Source organism: Lemur catta, chromosome 1 (genome assembly GCF_020740605.2).
Source record: "Lemur catta isolate mLemCat1 chromosome 1, mLemCat1.pri, whole genome shotgun sequence".
Taxonomy (NCBI): domain Eukaryota; kingdom Metazoa; phylum Chordata; class Mammalia; order Primates; family Lemuridae; genus Lemur; species Lemur catta.
The window spans coordinates 46,913,428-46,930,389 of record NC_059128.1 but is presented as its reverse complement, the minus strand read 5'-3'; the positions used below and the strand labels follow the sequence as shown (position 1 = coordinate 46,930,389).

Below are 16,962 nucleotides of genomic sequence, written 5' to 3'. Positions count from 1 at the left end.
CAATGTCATTAACACTACATGCCTATACCTCAGAATTTTTTAAGTTCCAAGGAAAGAAGAGGAATAGATGCAGGCTTTCTAGGATCTGAGAGTTTATCCAGAATAAGATTGCATTTATACAATGATAAGTAGCTTTCCTTCCCCTCACCAGGTTCATAATTTACTGTACAAATTGAGTATCACATGATGAGGGGACACTAGCTTCTCCAGGCATGGGGACTTAACAGATGAGGTACGGTTTAGAATTCATTTATGTTTGTTTCTTTCATAGCTGAAGTTTTTTTAGACCTTAACTTGAAGTATAAGATCATCAAAGCAATGCCTCTGTGTGTGGCCAGTACGCAATTCATTCTACCTGTGAGAGTATGAGAGTTGAAATATTTTTTAATACCAGTGAACTGGAATTGGGCATCAGTCTCTGGACTTGCCATGATTCCAATCTCACCAAAGCCACAAATTCTTCAGCCAGTGCCCTTCAGTGTTTGCAGCCACCTCTCGACCCAGCCAATAGCATTTCTTAGGGGCCAAAAGAATTAAAGAGATAAAATGTCATTTGGGAAGTAAGAGAAGATGAAATGCTAGGAGAACAAAGAAATGTAGAAAACCTTTGCTCTAAAATTGAGTTATAATCCTAGGGTACTATCCTGTTACTTATTCTGAATCAAACGTCTTCAACTGCATAATTTCTATGGACACTGTAGCTAAGACCACAGACTAGACACAAACAGCACCTTGTTATAACACAAGATCCATCTTCAACAAGTTGTATGGCCTTGGCATAATAACTAAACCTTTCTAAGACTATCTTATCATAGTATGAGAATAATAAATGACCACTTCATCAGCAAGTTACAACAACTGAATTATATAATTCATAAAACATGGCTAACATATTCCAAAGTTTTCAGTAAATGTTAGCTACTAATGGAAAGAAAATCCTTTGCAAAATTACAAATCAGTGTCTAGGTAAGTTTCTAAATATGTATGTGTACATACATACATACACACTCCACAGAAGAATATGGAAATATATAAGATTAACCACTTGCTGATTCATTAATTCAAGTGAAAACTAAAAACTAATATTGAATTGCCAGAGCTCTACAAAAAATGATAATGTACAGTGTACTTGTGGATATAAAACCTGAAGAGGTTGGGGTTTTTAAAATTACATTCTTTGATTCATATGTCATCATGTACAATACTACTATGTCTAACATTTGACCATTATTAAGATTTATGAAGTTCTGTCTTGATTTAAATTAATACCATGTAACCCATAACCTAACAAAAATTTAGATGCAACAAAACAGGTATTTTAAAAGAGATAAAAGCAAGTCAAAGGAATGGTCATTAAAATTAATGTAATTCTTTTTTTTTCTAATATTGTAAAGATTCAGATTTACTTCTATTGCAAATAAAAGATAAGGGAAGGATTCTTTCCTGTTCAAAAAATCTTTACATAAAATGTAAATGGTTGTATATATTTACATAAAAACTCGAGTATTTTATATCAAGTGACTTGTTCAGTTCACCCATTTGCCTTAAAACCAACAAACTAATGTTACTATCCTGACATGATGAAACCTATTTTGAAAAATCTCAATTGGATAAAAACCCAAATGGATCCAGAGTAATTTCCATACCAATAGCCCTTTTAGACTATATATAATTTTGGCTGTTAACATAAAAATAAGAAACCTGGATTAATCAATAAAGTTGTTTTCTGAGTGACAAACTCAAGGAGATCTATCTTTGTGTCATACTCAGATAATAAACACCATCATACTTTCTATAAATTAACCAATTTTAGTCATTCTATCATGTTTAAAGGGGGTTTTATGTACATATTATATACAATTTGGATATCTACACATATACACTAGTCCTCCCCTTATGTGCAGTTTTGCTATCTGCAGTTTCGCTTTCCATGGTTTCAGATACCTGACGTACAGTACAATAAGATATTTTGAGAGAGAGGGAGAGAGAGGGAGCAAGAGAGACATCACATTCACATTTCTTTTATTATAGTATGTTGTTCAATTGTTCTTTCTTTTTAGTTATTGTTAATCTCTTACTGTACCTAATTTATACATTAAACTCGATCATAGGTATGCCTATATAGGAAAAAACATAATATACAGGGTTAGGTACTACCGACAGTTTCAGATATCTACTCTGGGTCTTGGAACTTATGCTCCATAGATAAAGTGGGACTACTGTACATATATTCATTCTCATCATAGTAGAATAGATTAAAATATTTTATGTTTCAGGGTTTATTTTAGATTTTTATTCTAATCCGGGAAGACTCTTATCTCATTGAAGAAGTGCTAATCCTGCTAACTCCATAAGAGTTACGGCAAAAGGTTCAAGAGAGCTCTCTGGAGTCTCTTTTATAAGTGTGCTAATCCCATGAGGGCTCTGTCCTCATGACCTAATCACTTCTCAAAGGCCCAACCAATCACTTCTCAAAGGCCCAACCTCTTAATACCATCACTTTCAGGTTTAGGATTTCAATATATGAATTTTGGGAGATACACAAATATTCAGATCATAGCATTCCATATCTTGCCCCCCAAAAATTAATGTCCTTCTTGCATGCAAAATACATTAATTCTATCTCAATAGCCCTAAAAGTCAGTCTTAACTTCTTCCAGCATCAATTTAAAAATCTAAAGTCCAGAGTCTCACCTAAATGTCATTTAAGTCAGATACGGGTCAAACTCAAGGTATGATTCATTCTGAGGCAAATTGCTTTCCTGCTGTGAACCTGTGAAATCAAACAAGTTATGTGCTTTATAATATAATGGTGGGACAAGCATATCATAGACATTCTCCTTCTAAAAACGAAAAATAGGAAAGATGAAAGAGGTTATGGGTCCTGAACAAGTCCAAAACCTTAAGGTTCAAGAATAATCTTCTTTGACTTGATATCCAGCCACCTGGACATACTTAAGCAAGGAAGGCCCCAAGGTTCCAAATAATCCTACCTCCATGGCTTTGTTGGGCACAGCCCACCCTAAAGCTCTCATGGGTTGTAGCTGGGTACATGTGGTTCTCCCAAGACCACACATGCAGGTGGTCACATAGGTGACCTTACCCTCACAACTTCACCAGGTATTGCTCCAGTGGGGACTCTCTGATTTGGTTATGCCTTGGGGTGGCCCTCTGTCTGAAGCTCTAGGTGAGTATATCCTTTGAAATCTAGGTTAGGTTAGCTACACTCCCACAATATATGCACTATGTGCACTAGGAGAGATGACACCATGCAAGGTTCACCACCTGTGCCCTCCAGAGGGACAGCCCCTGCATTCTGTGCCCCACCTGGGCCTACTGGAGGCAAGACCTGGGGTAGTTAAAAAGCACTGTGCCAGAATGCAGTGCGGAAAGCCTTGAAATCACTCCCTGTACTGACCCCAGCCCTTGTACTCTGAATTTGTAATGAGAGAGGCATAATCTCTGAAAGGCCCTTGAGGTCATTCTTCCATTGTTTTGATCAACAGTACCTGGCCTCTGTGAGATGGCAGATCCACACTAATCTCATCAGTTGGTTGCCTTGTTCTTTACTGAACATGCTTTCTCATTTCTTTCAATATGGGTAAGCTGAGAATTTTCAAAATTTTTAAGTTCTTTTCCCTTCTGATTAAAAACTTCATTTTAAATTGTTTCTCTTTTCTCACATTTTACCAGAAGCATTCAAGGGAAGCCAAACCACACCTTCAACATTTTGCTTAGAAATTTCTTCAGCCAAATATCCTATTTTATCACTTGCAAATTTTCTACCATCCACAAAACACTGGGACAGAACCGCAATTCAGCCAAGTTCTTTGTCACTTTGTAACAAGGATCTTCTTTCTTCTAGTTTCCAATAAAATGTTCCCCATTTCCATCTGACACCTCATCAGTATGGCCTTTATTATCCTTATTTGTATAAACTTTCTGTTCAAGATTATTCGGATGTTCTCTGAGATGATGGAGGCCTCTCTTCAGCTCTCTTCTTTCTGAGCCTTCACCAGAATCACCCCTAATGGTCCTTTCACACCAATGTAGGTTTTTCCTATCAAAACTCTTCCAGCCTCTACCCATTACCCAGTTCTGAAGCTGTTTCCACGTTTTTAGTTGTTTTCCACCATATCACCCCACTCCTGGTACCAATTTTTTTTTTTTTCAGCAATTTGTACTGCTACAACCAAATAGCATAGACTGAGTGGCTTACAAACAATATACATTTATTTATTAAAGTTCTGGAGACTGAGAAGTCCAAGATCAAGGTGCTGAAGGTTCAGTGTCTGCTGAGGGGCCACTTTCTGGTTCATAGATGATGCCTTCTTACTGTGTCCTCACGTAGTAGAAGAAGAAAACAAGCTCCCGTGGGCCTTTTTTATAAGAACACTAATTCCAAAAGCCCGCATGAATTAATCATCTCCCAATGGCCCATTATTCTATAAAATTGCAGATAGGATTTCAACACATGAATTTTGGGGGGACACAAACATCTAGACCATAGCAAATTATTTTAATGAGAATAACATATCCAGACATCACTTATTAACATCGTACTGCAATTGACTTTCTTACTCTACTTTCCAAACATTACATTTAGCAGATATGAGAGGAATAGAACCTAGGTCTGAGGGAACAGGAATAACATTAGGTCAGAAATGCTGCCAAAAAGATCAGCTCACTGGGAAGGGTCTATTTGTTCAACAAACATTATTGAATACTAATATATTCTAAGCACTCTATGAATTCTGGTGATAAAACATGAAATAATATTCAGTTCCTGCCCTATAGAGAGACTGTAGATTCGAAAAGCATTAATGAGAGATTAGATGGAGATTAAATTAAAAGGACATTCAGGCACATGACTAAATCACTTCAGTTTATTTTAAGAAGTAAAACATTGAACAAGTCATTTCCTTTACACGTGTATATCAGTTATTCCATTCATGAATGTAATATGCTGGGTATAATCTGCCAGTGAGTGAATTTGATTTCATGCTGATATATGTTATGAAAAAATACTGGCAAATGGATTGGCAGAGGGACATCAGTAAGGAAGGAGGATTACAGGCTGGAGTGATATCAAATGCAGAGGCACAGGAACATAATCACACTGCCCCTGTGTTATCAGTATTATTCCCCTGAGTGAAGAATTTAGCAAAAGGGGTCTTTCTTTTGATTCAAACAGATTTAGTTATTGAAATATCAAGTGGTATCTATTGTAGGCTGATTGACCCTAAGAAGTCACAGGCCATGACCCCCCAAAAAGTAAGATTGTCAAAATCCTTAAATACATTTTAAGAGATCATGAGAAAAATGTATAAAATGTTTCTCTCTACAGTAGCTTTCTTCTAAAGAACACACCCAAGCATATAATAATAAATTGGATTCAATGGAGGTGGTACTCTTGTATTCGTGCATCCATCAGTTATGGCCTTTCCTCACATATTCCTTACTCAGGTCTGCTGCCTATTTACATATGCTAGGTTTAATTATAGCATTAGCTAAATTTGCTTAATTAGATAATTTATGTTGAAATCATGTAAAGAAAATATACCATATCTCTGAATGTATACAACATATTATTATTGTATTTAGCAAAATAAACTAAATATTCATATTAAAATTGATTCTTGTAGAATTAGTGTGATAATTCAATTGGGGATAAGAAATATTTTTTCCAAGAGGACCACTTCCCTTGGGGGCTGTTGGTAGCTAGGCATGCTTACCAGAGGCGGAAATCTCGTTAGGGGGATACCTGGTATGTACAGATGTAAAGAAGGATAATCAGAAAATTATAAAATGATAATAAGATATAAACCTTCTAGTGTGAATAAAAGGTAGTGATAAAAAATGATCCAAGTAATTAAAAGATATTGGACTTTAATTATAATGAAAAGATTATAAGGTAAGTTATACAAGTGTGGGGTTTGGATGGAAGGAAGATGAATAAAACAGGTACCAGATATGTGATTAGATAATCCAAAATTTGCCCATATATATATACATACACACATACCTACAACATATATGGTGCTGTAACATTTATAACCAATTTTTAAAAAATTACTTTCTGAATAATGATAGTAATTTGAAAGTCACTCAAACAATTTAAGTGTGACAGCTCACTAGACAACAATTCAAATGAATTTTTTCAGAAATAATGCTGCCATAGTAATATGCCCATGTAACAAGATAAAAATGAACAGTAATTCAAACCTGGAAGGAAAGAAACAGACTGGGTCTAAGATAGTTCTTGGTGCTCTATTTTCAATAGGCCAGTATCTATTGCCATTCCAAGAGCTTCTATATTTGGGAAAAATTTATATACCAAATTAATATAAAATGTATTTATTTTTTTAATTTCAAAATATTCTGGGGGTACAAATGTTTTTGGTTACATGGATCATTTTGTAATGCTTGAGTCAGGGCTATAAGTGTGCCCATCACCCCGGTAGTGTCCACTGTTCCTGTTAGGTAGGTTTTCACCCATCCCCTCCTCCTCATCCCCTATGCTTGATTCCCACTGAGTTTCACCTCCCTCTGTGCACATGTGTGCTCATCGGTTAGTTCCAATTTAATAACAAATACATGTGGTGCTTGTTTTTCCATTCTTTAGATACTTCACTTAGGATAATGGTCTCCAGTTCCATCCAGATTGTTGCAAAAGGCATTAATTCATCCTTTTTTATGGCTGAGTTAGTATTCCATGGTGTATATATATACATACATATATATATATATATACACCACATTTTGTTAATCCACTCATGAACTGATGGGCATGTGGGTTGATTCCACATCTTTGCAATTGTGAATTGTGCTGCTATAAACATTCAAGTGCAAGTGTCTTTTTGATAAAATGAATTCTTTAACCTAAAGATAGTAAAAGTGAAGAGGGGAGAGGGGAGGAGAAGAGAGGTGAGGAAAGAAGTCATCTAAATATTAATATATGTTAGAATTTTTTTCTTGGTGCCATAAAACAGACAGTAAAATTCAGAGCTGATGAAAAAAGACACATTTGGCCAGATGGGCTCAATTGCATGCAAGACTGAGAACACTGTAGGACTAGTTTTCTCACTATAAGCCTTTCTCCATGAAGCCATAGGTATTACAGGCCTTGACAGGTGAAAAAGGCCCTTACTTTTATTATCAGGTGCTAATTTGTATAAGGACTGTCATTTTCCTTAAATGTAAACATAATGTCTATAAGAGAGGGAAAGAGAGGGAGAGGAAGACAGAGAGAAAGAGAAAAAGTTAGTTTAAAAAAAAAGGCATCATAACACAAACTCTATTTCTGCTACCAAGAAGAGGAAATACGAATGGTGCATCCTTTCAAAGGACCACTTTGATTCTTGCTGTTTTACATTCATTTATATGCCCCCAAAAAAGTCTATTTCAAGAATAAAAGCTAACTGAGAAATGTAGTAGAGCAAATAGATTGCAGAGCTGAAAATAAAATAGGAAGAGCTGCTGTTCTTCCCAGAGGGCAGAATGCACATACGGTATCAAAAAGTTACATTTTACCTGGTCACTCAATAATTCCTAATCCAATCTGAGCACCTATTTTGTGTAACAGTTTGATGTAGATCTGGAGAATTTCATTCTGGGGTCGCCACTAATATTCATCTGTAATATTTACATTTTCTAATTCTGCTATTCATAGGGAGTGAGGGATTAAAAGCACATTTGTTGAGGCATTTTAAATTAGGCGAGTCAAAGAGCCAGTTAAAAACCAACAAGACCAAATCAAACTGCAAAGTGTAGGGACAAATCCTGACTTCTCTGGATGGCTTAATGGCTTAAACAAGTAACTTTGAACACTACGAATCATGTTTTCAGAAAAAGATGGAGAGTAGCACATATTTCATTAACTTCTATCTTTTAATATGTAGCCAAGCTGGAAAGTAAAAAAAAAACAAAAAACAAAAGAACAACTATGCTGCAAATGCTTGGAGTCTCTTTTGTTCAGGACAAAAAGAAATACAATCATTAGGTATTGATATTTAGGGAAAGTATTTCTTTTATATAATTGTACGTAAGTACAGTTTTTAGTTCCCCCAATATATCATTGAACTATCTGTGAACAACAAATATACATTAATTGATATTTGTGAGAAAACATAATAAATCTCATGAAGGCTAAAGCTGTTTACTGTTAACAGGCAAATATTAATAGAATTAGATAATACTTGCTCTGCAAAAACCAGATTATAATTCCCCAATGTCCTTAATTTCTTAAATAGTTAAGAGTGTGCATTTTGTTTTACTGTTTTGTTTTATTTTCTTCAGTGTTAGATCATCTGCTAATTATGTTGACCTTTATATTAATTTTCCAAGTTAAAAAAATCAGATTCTTGACAATTTTGGTGGTATGGTAATTGCAATAAAGTATTTTATAAATTTTACAGTATCCTTTAATGTTTTGGTGTCACTAAACACAATATTCATCTCTTTGTAAAATGCAGAAGTTGCCTTCCATGTGTTATGGCATAGACATTTACCCTCTCCTGTTTGCTAAATTGCCAGGCCAGCATTTTCTGATTTTTACCTCTAAATTCATAAATTTTTTGATCTCTTCCTTGGTAAAGCATTCTCTGTACTTTGTAATAGTAATAAATTAAATATTTGAGATTATTCATGAGTAAAATCTCTGTAGACTAAAAAGGAAATATGAGTTCTAATGTTGACCTCTTTGTTACTTTTATTCTTAGTAAAGTCTGAGTTTTTCTTTAGGTTTTTATTAGCAAGGCAAATGTGGCAGACCTCTCTTTTCTTCCAGTGACCCCCCACTTCCCTCCTCAAGGTTACAGGTTAACAAAAGTAAAATGAGTTAACCAAACATGTCTCCTAGGAAATGAGAGAACTGTCAGGATATTCCTGAAATTGATTTTAAGGATTACTGAAAAGTAAAGTTCAAGTTGAAAAGTTGCTTAAATCAAAGGCATATTTACATTAAGTAGAGCTTTGTTTCCGTCATTCAAATATTAGATCTGAAGTTTTCCAACATTTTACATTATAATTTCCATGCTGTATATTTTGCCATCCCTCTGTCTCTACTCCTTTCTTATTCATAAGTATCCACTGAGCTGGTGATAACAGCAAAAAAAGTTTTTAAAAACCACATCTGGCTAAATTTTTGCATGAAAAATAAGTTATGTTCCTTTTTTGAAAAGCTATCAACATGAAAGCCACATAAATTATATATATATGTATGTATATATATATACATAGAGAGAGAGAGAGAGAGAGAGAGAGAGAGAGAGAGAAAGACAGAGAAAGAGAGAGAGAAAGAGAGAAAGATAGGTCTTCAGATAGATTTTACCTATACTTAATCCCAGGTGACTACTGTGTCTTCTCTTCCCCACCCATAGTTAAATAGTCAGTTGTTCTTTCTTTTATGTATGTGGAAGATATTTTTATGCTTAGGCAAATTCTTTCACAGTGTTTAGGCATATAGATCCTTGTTTTCTAGATTTTTTTTGTTATAATGACTCTCACATATATAACACATATTTATCTATAATTATATATTAAATAAATTTTATCCTCGTGGATAGTATCATGAGCTAAGTTTACAATTAATCATTCTTCTTATTGATCAGAAAAATAAGGAAAAAAGTCAAAAGCATTTGCAAAATGCTTTAAACCCTAAGTAATTAACTTCTGTGAGTCAACTTTCAACCTCCTCCATACTGAGTTAACTATACCCAATACTTATCAGTAACAGCTTGGAAACTAACATTTGTTAATGGTGGTATCCATATCCCAGATACTATGCTAAGCATTGTAGATGTATTCATTGTTCATCATATTCAATCATCAGAGCAAGTCATTTAACAAGTGAGGAAAGTGAAGCTCAGAATTGTTAAGTAACTTGTCCAAGGTCACACAGCTACTAATTTTCAGAGCCTTGATTTGAACTCAGCTTCTCCTCCATCCCTCCTAGGGGTGTGTGTGTTTGTGTTTGTGTTTTTGTGTGTGTGTATTATTCAACTTCAATATGGTGATCAGACAGAAACAAAGTTAAGATGTGTTCTTCATGTATTATGATGCTTTATTTTTTTACGTAGCTTTTTAAGAATCATGCAATAGAACTCAGTGTATTATCTCCTACTAAATTTTTCCACTGATAAGATTGTTAAAGTCAAATGATATGTCAGCGTTCTGAGAACTAATGTACAATTTATTTCAATTAATCCTCATTAAATTTTTAAGAGATAATATATATGAGGTCTAGAGTGACTATTCATTTTTCCAAAATTCACTCAACAAGTGAATGACAAAAGTGGACATTTGAACCAAAGTTTCTGAATTCAGTGCTCTAATAGCCCACATCTTCCCATGTGTGCCAGAACTCTATCACTTAAACTCATTTGTATATTAGAAGTACATCACTTTTAGGCACATACAGTTATGATGGTTGTGATTCTGATCATTGCTTATGTAAATGATAAAATTATGGATGTTACATGGACTCTACAATATTGTATACAGTTAACACAGAGTGGGGCTAGAGATTCTTACACAATAACAATGCACATCTGTGTGATATGAGTAACTGGTCTCCATGTCTCTGTTTTCCACAAGGAAAATTCCATTATTTCGTAGACTAAGATAAATACCCTCATCCTCCACCTGCCCTCCCATTGCCCAGCTATCAATTAATGCAAAGCAAACAACCAATAATCTCATGGTTTTTATTTGTGTAACTCTAAAGGAAACTGATGATGAAAAGGCATCTTGTGTTGGTGTGTTGTAGGAGAAGGGAATGTAGAGTGTGGAGACAAACGTGGGGCGCAATAAAAAGGAGGATGGTTGGGGAATCCAGCAAAGTAGCCCACCTGTGATGGGAATTGGAGCAGCTCCCAAGGTAGACCTTCAAACAGAATTTCTCATTTAAAGTTACCAGGCAATTTAAATTTAGCTTATCTGATAAGTCTCTATAATCCCTGGTGTATTTCTGTAAATTTGTGAAATCCTTGTCCTTGAAAAATATGGTTCAATGTTAATGCCTTATTGGTAGAGGCTGCACTAAGATAGAGATTCACATTACAAACGTCAGATTTGGGGGTATCAATTTTTAGCACTACCTGTCAAAACGTGTCAAACAATAGTGCATATCCATCCAGACAATAACATGAAATCAGATAAATTAACTCTCATTTAATTTCAGTAGGAAATAAATGTAGAAAAACTTACCTAAAAGCACAAAATAATAGTATCCATCACCATCAAATCCTAAGAAGACTTTCTAATGGAAGAGAACTAATGAATATGACGACAACTAAATGTCTAGGAGTAAGGAAAAGCACATACACATGCTCACACACAGAAAAGCGCTGAGGCTAGAATCTTCCAGGAACAGGAAGTAAAATTATTTTCCATTCAGGAATGTTGAAAGGTGTGAGGCTATTTTTTACTGAAGTATAATTCAAAGGCCATTTTCTCCAGAGAGCTTAAGAAAGTCATGTTCATTTTAGTCCAATTTTGAAATACTATCACTGAGCCATTTTATATATTTGTGTGCATGAATATATATGTGTGTGTGTATATTTGACATGTTAAACTTACGAAAGAGTTGCAAAAGAGTATAGAGAGTTCCCTTACGCCCTCCACCCAGCTCCCCCTCATATTAACATCTTACATAGCCACAGGACATTTATCAGAATCAAGAAAGTGACTATTACATAATTCCAAATTAACAAAAAGGTTTTTTTTTTTTTTCAGATTTCACCAGTTGTTTTTTCACTAATGTTCTTTTTCTGTTACAGGATCTATTCCAAGATCCATGTACATAGAATTTAGTTTTCATGTCTTCTTTGTCTCCTCTAATCTGTAATGGTCCCTTTTCTTTCATAGCCTTGATGTTTTCAAAGAACACTAGTCCTTCATTTTGTAGAATATATACAATAAAATATTCACAATTTTGACAGATCAGAACATGGACATCTTTGGAAGGACACTATTCTGCCTACTGCATAAATTATTTGGGGGGAGATATTCTGTTTCTATCAATTTTGTCCACTAAATTTTTGCTCACTAATTTGAATTCCAGCAGAGGATGTGGCTTATGGCAATTATTACAGTAGTGATCTAATGGTGATGTTTTTTACTTCTTTCATTTCTTCCATATTTTACTAATTGAAATTTTTACTTAAGAAATAATTGTTACTTTTCCTCCATTTATTTATTTATGTATTTACTAATTATATATGTAGACAATTGTGGATATTCATTTTATTCCTTGGGCTATAACCTAAAACTATCATTATTTATCTTCTTGATCAATTTATTTCAAATTTGGTCACCAGGATCTCTTTCACATTGGTCCCTATACCTTTTCAATAAGCCCCCACTTTTTTTTAAGCCTTTAATTTTCTTTTGAGCACTTTCTTACTTTTTACACCACAAGAAAACCTACGTATAACTGTCCTTTTATCAGAATTATAGTGACACTTTAAACTGTGAAATATGCTAAATATGAAAGTCCTTACTAAATAATCAGATAACATAGTTCAAAAAATAGAACCTAAAATTATTACCTAGAAAGTAAGTAAATTAATATTTCAGAAGAAAACATAATTCTTTGAAAAAGCATCTGAAGATAGATAAATAGGTAGGTAGGTAGATAGATAGATATCTCACACACACACTGTGAACAACCTAGTTATCCAACAATAGGGGATTGACTATAGTATTTGATACGTGCAGACTTTAAAATATGAGGTAGATTTATATGTGCAGAAGAGGAAGGACATTCATAGTATACTGCTTGCTGAAGCAAGCTTTGGAATTCTCTACATGTTGTGAGTTACTTTTCTAATCATAGGAAAAATATCTCAAAGGTAATACACCAAAGTAGGCAAGGGCTGATGAATTTCAGGTGATCTTTACTTCTATGTGATAATTTAAATAAAAATGTTATTATTACTAGATTGTTGCTTGATTGACAGTATTTAAATAAATCTGCTCAGTCTAAAGAGACCTAACATCCCATGAACTGCCATCATGCCACCATTGTCTCTCTCTATATCATACAATGGTATACAAAGACATTACTTTTTTAGATATTTTTAAAAATAAATGGCTTTAATGTGTTGTTTGAAGGCAAAAAGAAATCACTCTCCCCTCCCAAAAGCCTGAAATTAGTGAAAACACAGGGAAAAATTTAACGAAAATAGTAAGATTTTTATACATGAAATAGCAAGAGAGAACTGAGGGGTGTTAGGTAAAAGGAAGGGAAGCATGACTATGATTTTCATATGCTAGGGTTTGCAGATACTATGTTTTCAACACTATTCTAAATACTCCTAGTACTCACCAATTTGATCAAGGAAATAAGGAAAAAGAAGTTTTGGGACCAGGTTTTCCATGTAATTTTGTTATTATTTACACAACTATAAATACAAACACACAATTTCCTTGTTCTCTGCAGCTCTACTCTCTTTCTGCAACATTCTCAGTAGAAGTAAGAATTAATTGCAACAAATTGTCACCAGGCTAAGTGGTAGGAGCCAAGAGACAGGGTTAGAAAAGCAGAACCATTTTTTGTTTCCTAGGACTTAATGTGATGCCAGATACTTTCTCAAATTGTGAATTTGTTTCAATTGCCTAACAATTCTTTCTCTCTTAGAAAGTGCCAATGAGCAGTGAGTTAGGGGAAGCTTCACACGGTTCTGCTAAACATTTGATTCAGTGCAGACTTGTGGGAGATGTTCTTCTCATTATTAAGAGATCTATTGTTTGAACATGCCAAGATTAAAATTTATCATGCAGTTAGTCTAGCTCTATGGATTAGCTGCAACCTAATTAAGAAATAAACTGGTGCTAAACTCCTAAGAAAAATAAATTATTCCTTGATTTCACTAGAACAAATTTATTGATCTTGTAAGATTTTTCTTTCCTTTTTTTGAATAGCTATCTTAATTTGATAATCAGTTCACAAAGAAACTTTCCTAGAGATGCATTACGTTAAAAATAGATCACTATATTCTCTGTGCTATTCAAACCTGAAATAGAATTAGAAAACAGAAAAAAATTAAAGAACACTTTATTTCACTTTTTTGTATGTATTATTTATGATGAAGGATAATGAATCCAAAGAATGCCATATCAGTATAATTCAGACAGTCTCATATTTGAAAAGATTAATGTGCAGTTGCAAAGTTTAGTTGTTTTATTGAAATTGTTGCTGTGGATTGTTTTCAAGATTTCAATTAGGCATTTCCTCCTTAAATTAGAGTAGTGCAAAAATTTTTTTTCTGGAGACAGAGACTTGCTTTGTCGCCCTGGCTAGAGTGCCATGGCATCAGCCTAGCTCACAGCAACCTCAAACTCCTGGGCTAAAGCGATCCTCCTGCCTCAGCTTCCCGAGTAGCTGGGACTTCAGGCATTTGCCACCATGTCCAGGTAATTTTTTCTATTTTTAGTTGTCCAGCTAATTTTTTTTTTCTATTTTTAGTAGAGACAGGGTCTCGCTCTTGCCTACACTGGTCTTGAACTCCTGACCTCAGGTAATCGTCCTGCCTCAGACTCCCAGAGTGCTAGGATTACAGGCGTGAACCACCGTGCCTGGCCTAGTACAAAAGTTTTTACGATTAAGTTTTCATTCGATCTCACCACAAAATAAGCAAATCCTGATTAGTCTACATAATAACTAATTTTCAGAATCAAGTATATATTTGATTCCCAATATTTGAAATAAGTTACTGTTTTAAAATGAAAAATGCCACCTTAAAAAGAATATAATTTTCAAGCATCTGAGTTCAAAACTCTGATACATATGTTTTGTATTCTGTGGTCTAATCAATCACCATGTCAAACCCAAATAATAAACCCTGGTGGGACATCCTTCTCTAAGTGGAGTTTTTCCCTAGTATTGTTCTCCCCTACTCCTCTCTCTCTCTCTCTCTCTCTCTCTCTATATATATATATATAATATATATGTTCACACAACAGTAAATTTTTGACCTTAATAACCACATTTTTGTAAAATGCTAAATGGAAAAACAATTTACACAAAATAACAAAAGCTTTGTGGAATATATTTCAAATCATAAACTGACAATTGGATCACCCATAATCTATTGTACAAAAAATTAGAATCAAATAACCATAAAATATAAGGATATATATAATACCTATGCATACATATTTATATGATGCTATGATGCATATATATGTAGAGATAGTTTTGTTATTTAGTTCTAGTTCTTTTTTTTTTTTTTTTTTTTTTTTTGAGACAGAGTCTTGCTCTGTTGCCCGGGCTAGAGTGAGTGCCGTGGCATCAGCCTAGCTCACAGCAACCTCAAACTCCTGGGCTTAAGCAATCCTCCTGCTTCAGCCTCCCGAGTAGCTGGGACTACAGGCATGCGCCACCATGCCCGGCTAATTTTTTCTATATATATATTTTAGTTGGCCAGATAATTTCTTTCTATTTTTAGTAGAGACGGGGTCTTGCTCTTGCTCAGGCTGGTCTCGAACTCCTGACCTCGAGCAATCCACCCATCTTGGCCTCCCAGAGTGCTAGGATTACAGGCGTGAGCCACCGCGCCCGGCCCAGTTCTAGTTCTTTTTCATTAAAGAAATTATAATGATTCTTGGCAAATATAACTCAGATAATGATTTTGTATTATCTGGATTTCTCCTCCATTTTATTTATGTTCCACAGACTTTCTGTCTTTTCCATGGCATTCTTCTCTCATACCATTTTATTCTGGGAAAATCTTATTCTTGTTATGAAGCATTAATCACCATCACCTCTGCACTGTGAATTATGAAACGTTCAGCATTCTCTTTAAGTACAATATTTATACATTAATTTTTGCAGACTTGCCTCTCCATTCAAATGTTTAATGCCAGCTTCACCTGTTAATCATGATTTGGTATATTTATTCATTCTGGTATATTTGGTCTTACATATTTGGTATATTTATTGTAAGATATTTTATTGAGTTCCTCAACGTTCCAGGCACCATTCTTGGTAATGAGCCTAAATCAGTGAATGAGAGAAATAAGATTTATATCCTAGTGGGAATCATGGAGCAATAAGAAGTAATTTGGTGTTGTGATGAGTCCTAGAAATAAAATAAAATAATATGATAGAATGACTTGCCAGGAGGAAGCAAGGGTTTGGGAGACCACAACATTAGATAATCTGAGGCCTGAAAACTGCTTGAAAGGAGGCTTGAACTATAGTAATGAGAAAGAATATTCTAGAGGGAAAAGCAAGTTCCAGTCTCCGAGGTGGTAAAAAGAGAGGAAATGAATCTAAATGTAATGAAGACATGGGAGAGTGGAGTTGAGGTCAGACAGGCAGACAGAGTACAGACCCTGTAGTGTCTTGTTGACTTCATTGAAAAGTTTAGATTTGATTGTAAAAATATTGAAAGTAGTCTGAAGCAGGGCAATGGCATGATCTGAGCCATATTTGTAAAAGACTATTGTACAGCGAAAAGCAGTTAGGAGATTGTTGTAATAGTAGGCGATGATTCAGAGATGTAGAATGATTTAGAACGTATTTGGAAGTAAAGCCATTAAAATATGCAGATGAATCAATTAACAATTACAAACTAACATAAGAATCAAAGCTGATTCCTCTTTTTTTTTTCTAGCAACTAGCGCATGGTAGTGCCAAAACAGAGAGTATCAAGCTTTGTCTGTTTTCTTAGCCAGGTAGCTTTCTATGATCATCTGGCATTTGATCTCTGCTGTGATCTCATGCCAAGAAAGTGCATATTCAATTAATTTGAGTGGGGGTTAGAATTTTTCAATAGCTATATAAAAGAAAATTCCTTCTCCATGGAAAAGAAAGAGGGGTATCATACTATTTTACTGAATCGCGAATACAAATTCTGCTTCAACCTACCCATAACACAGCAACTCAAATCATTTCTGTTTAAACAGGTGATATCTTAGATCAAGGAAGCACTTAGAATGATACTCTTAGTTGTA

General features: G+C 34.5%; 2 protein-coding genes across 2 annotated transcripts in view; both read right to left on the bottom strand.

Annotated features, from left to right (window-relative positions):
- Positions 1 to 16,962, bottom strand: part of MDGA2 (MAM domain containing glycosylphosphatidylinositol anchor 2) — a 762,383-nt gene that overhangs the window by 540,416 nt on the left and 205,005 nt on the right. The gene's annotated exons all lie outside the window — the stretch shown is intronic.
- On the bottom strand, positions 240 to 446 carry LOC123642939 (ATP synthase membrane subunit K, mitochondrial-like). Its single transcript, XM_045558509.1, has one exon. The coding sequence runs from the start codon at positions 429 to 431 to the stop codon at positions 240 to 242; it is 192 nt and encodes a 63-aa protein (XP_045414465.1). The 5' UTR covers positions 432 to 446.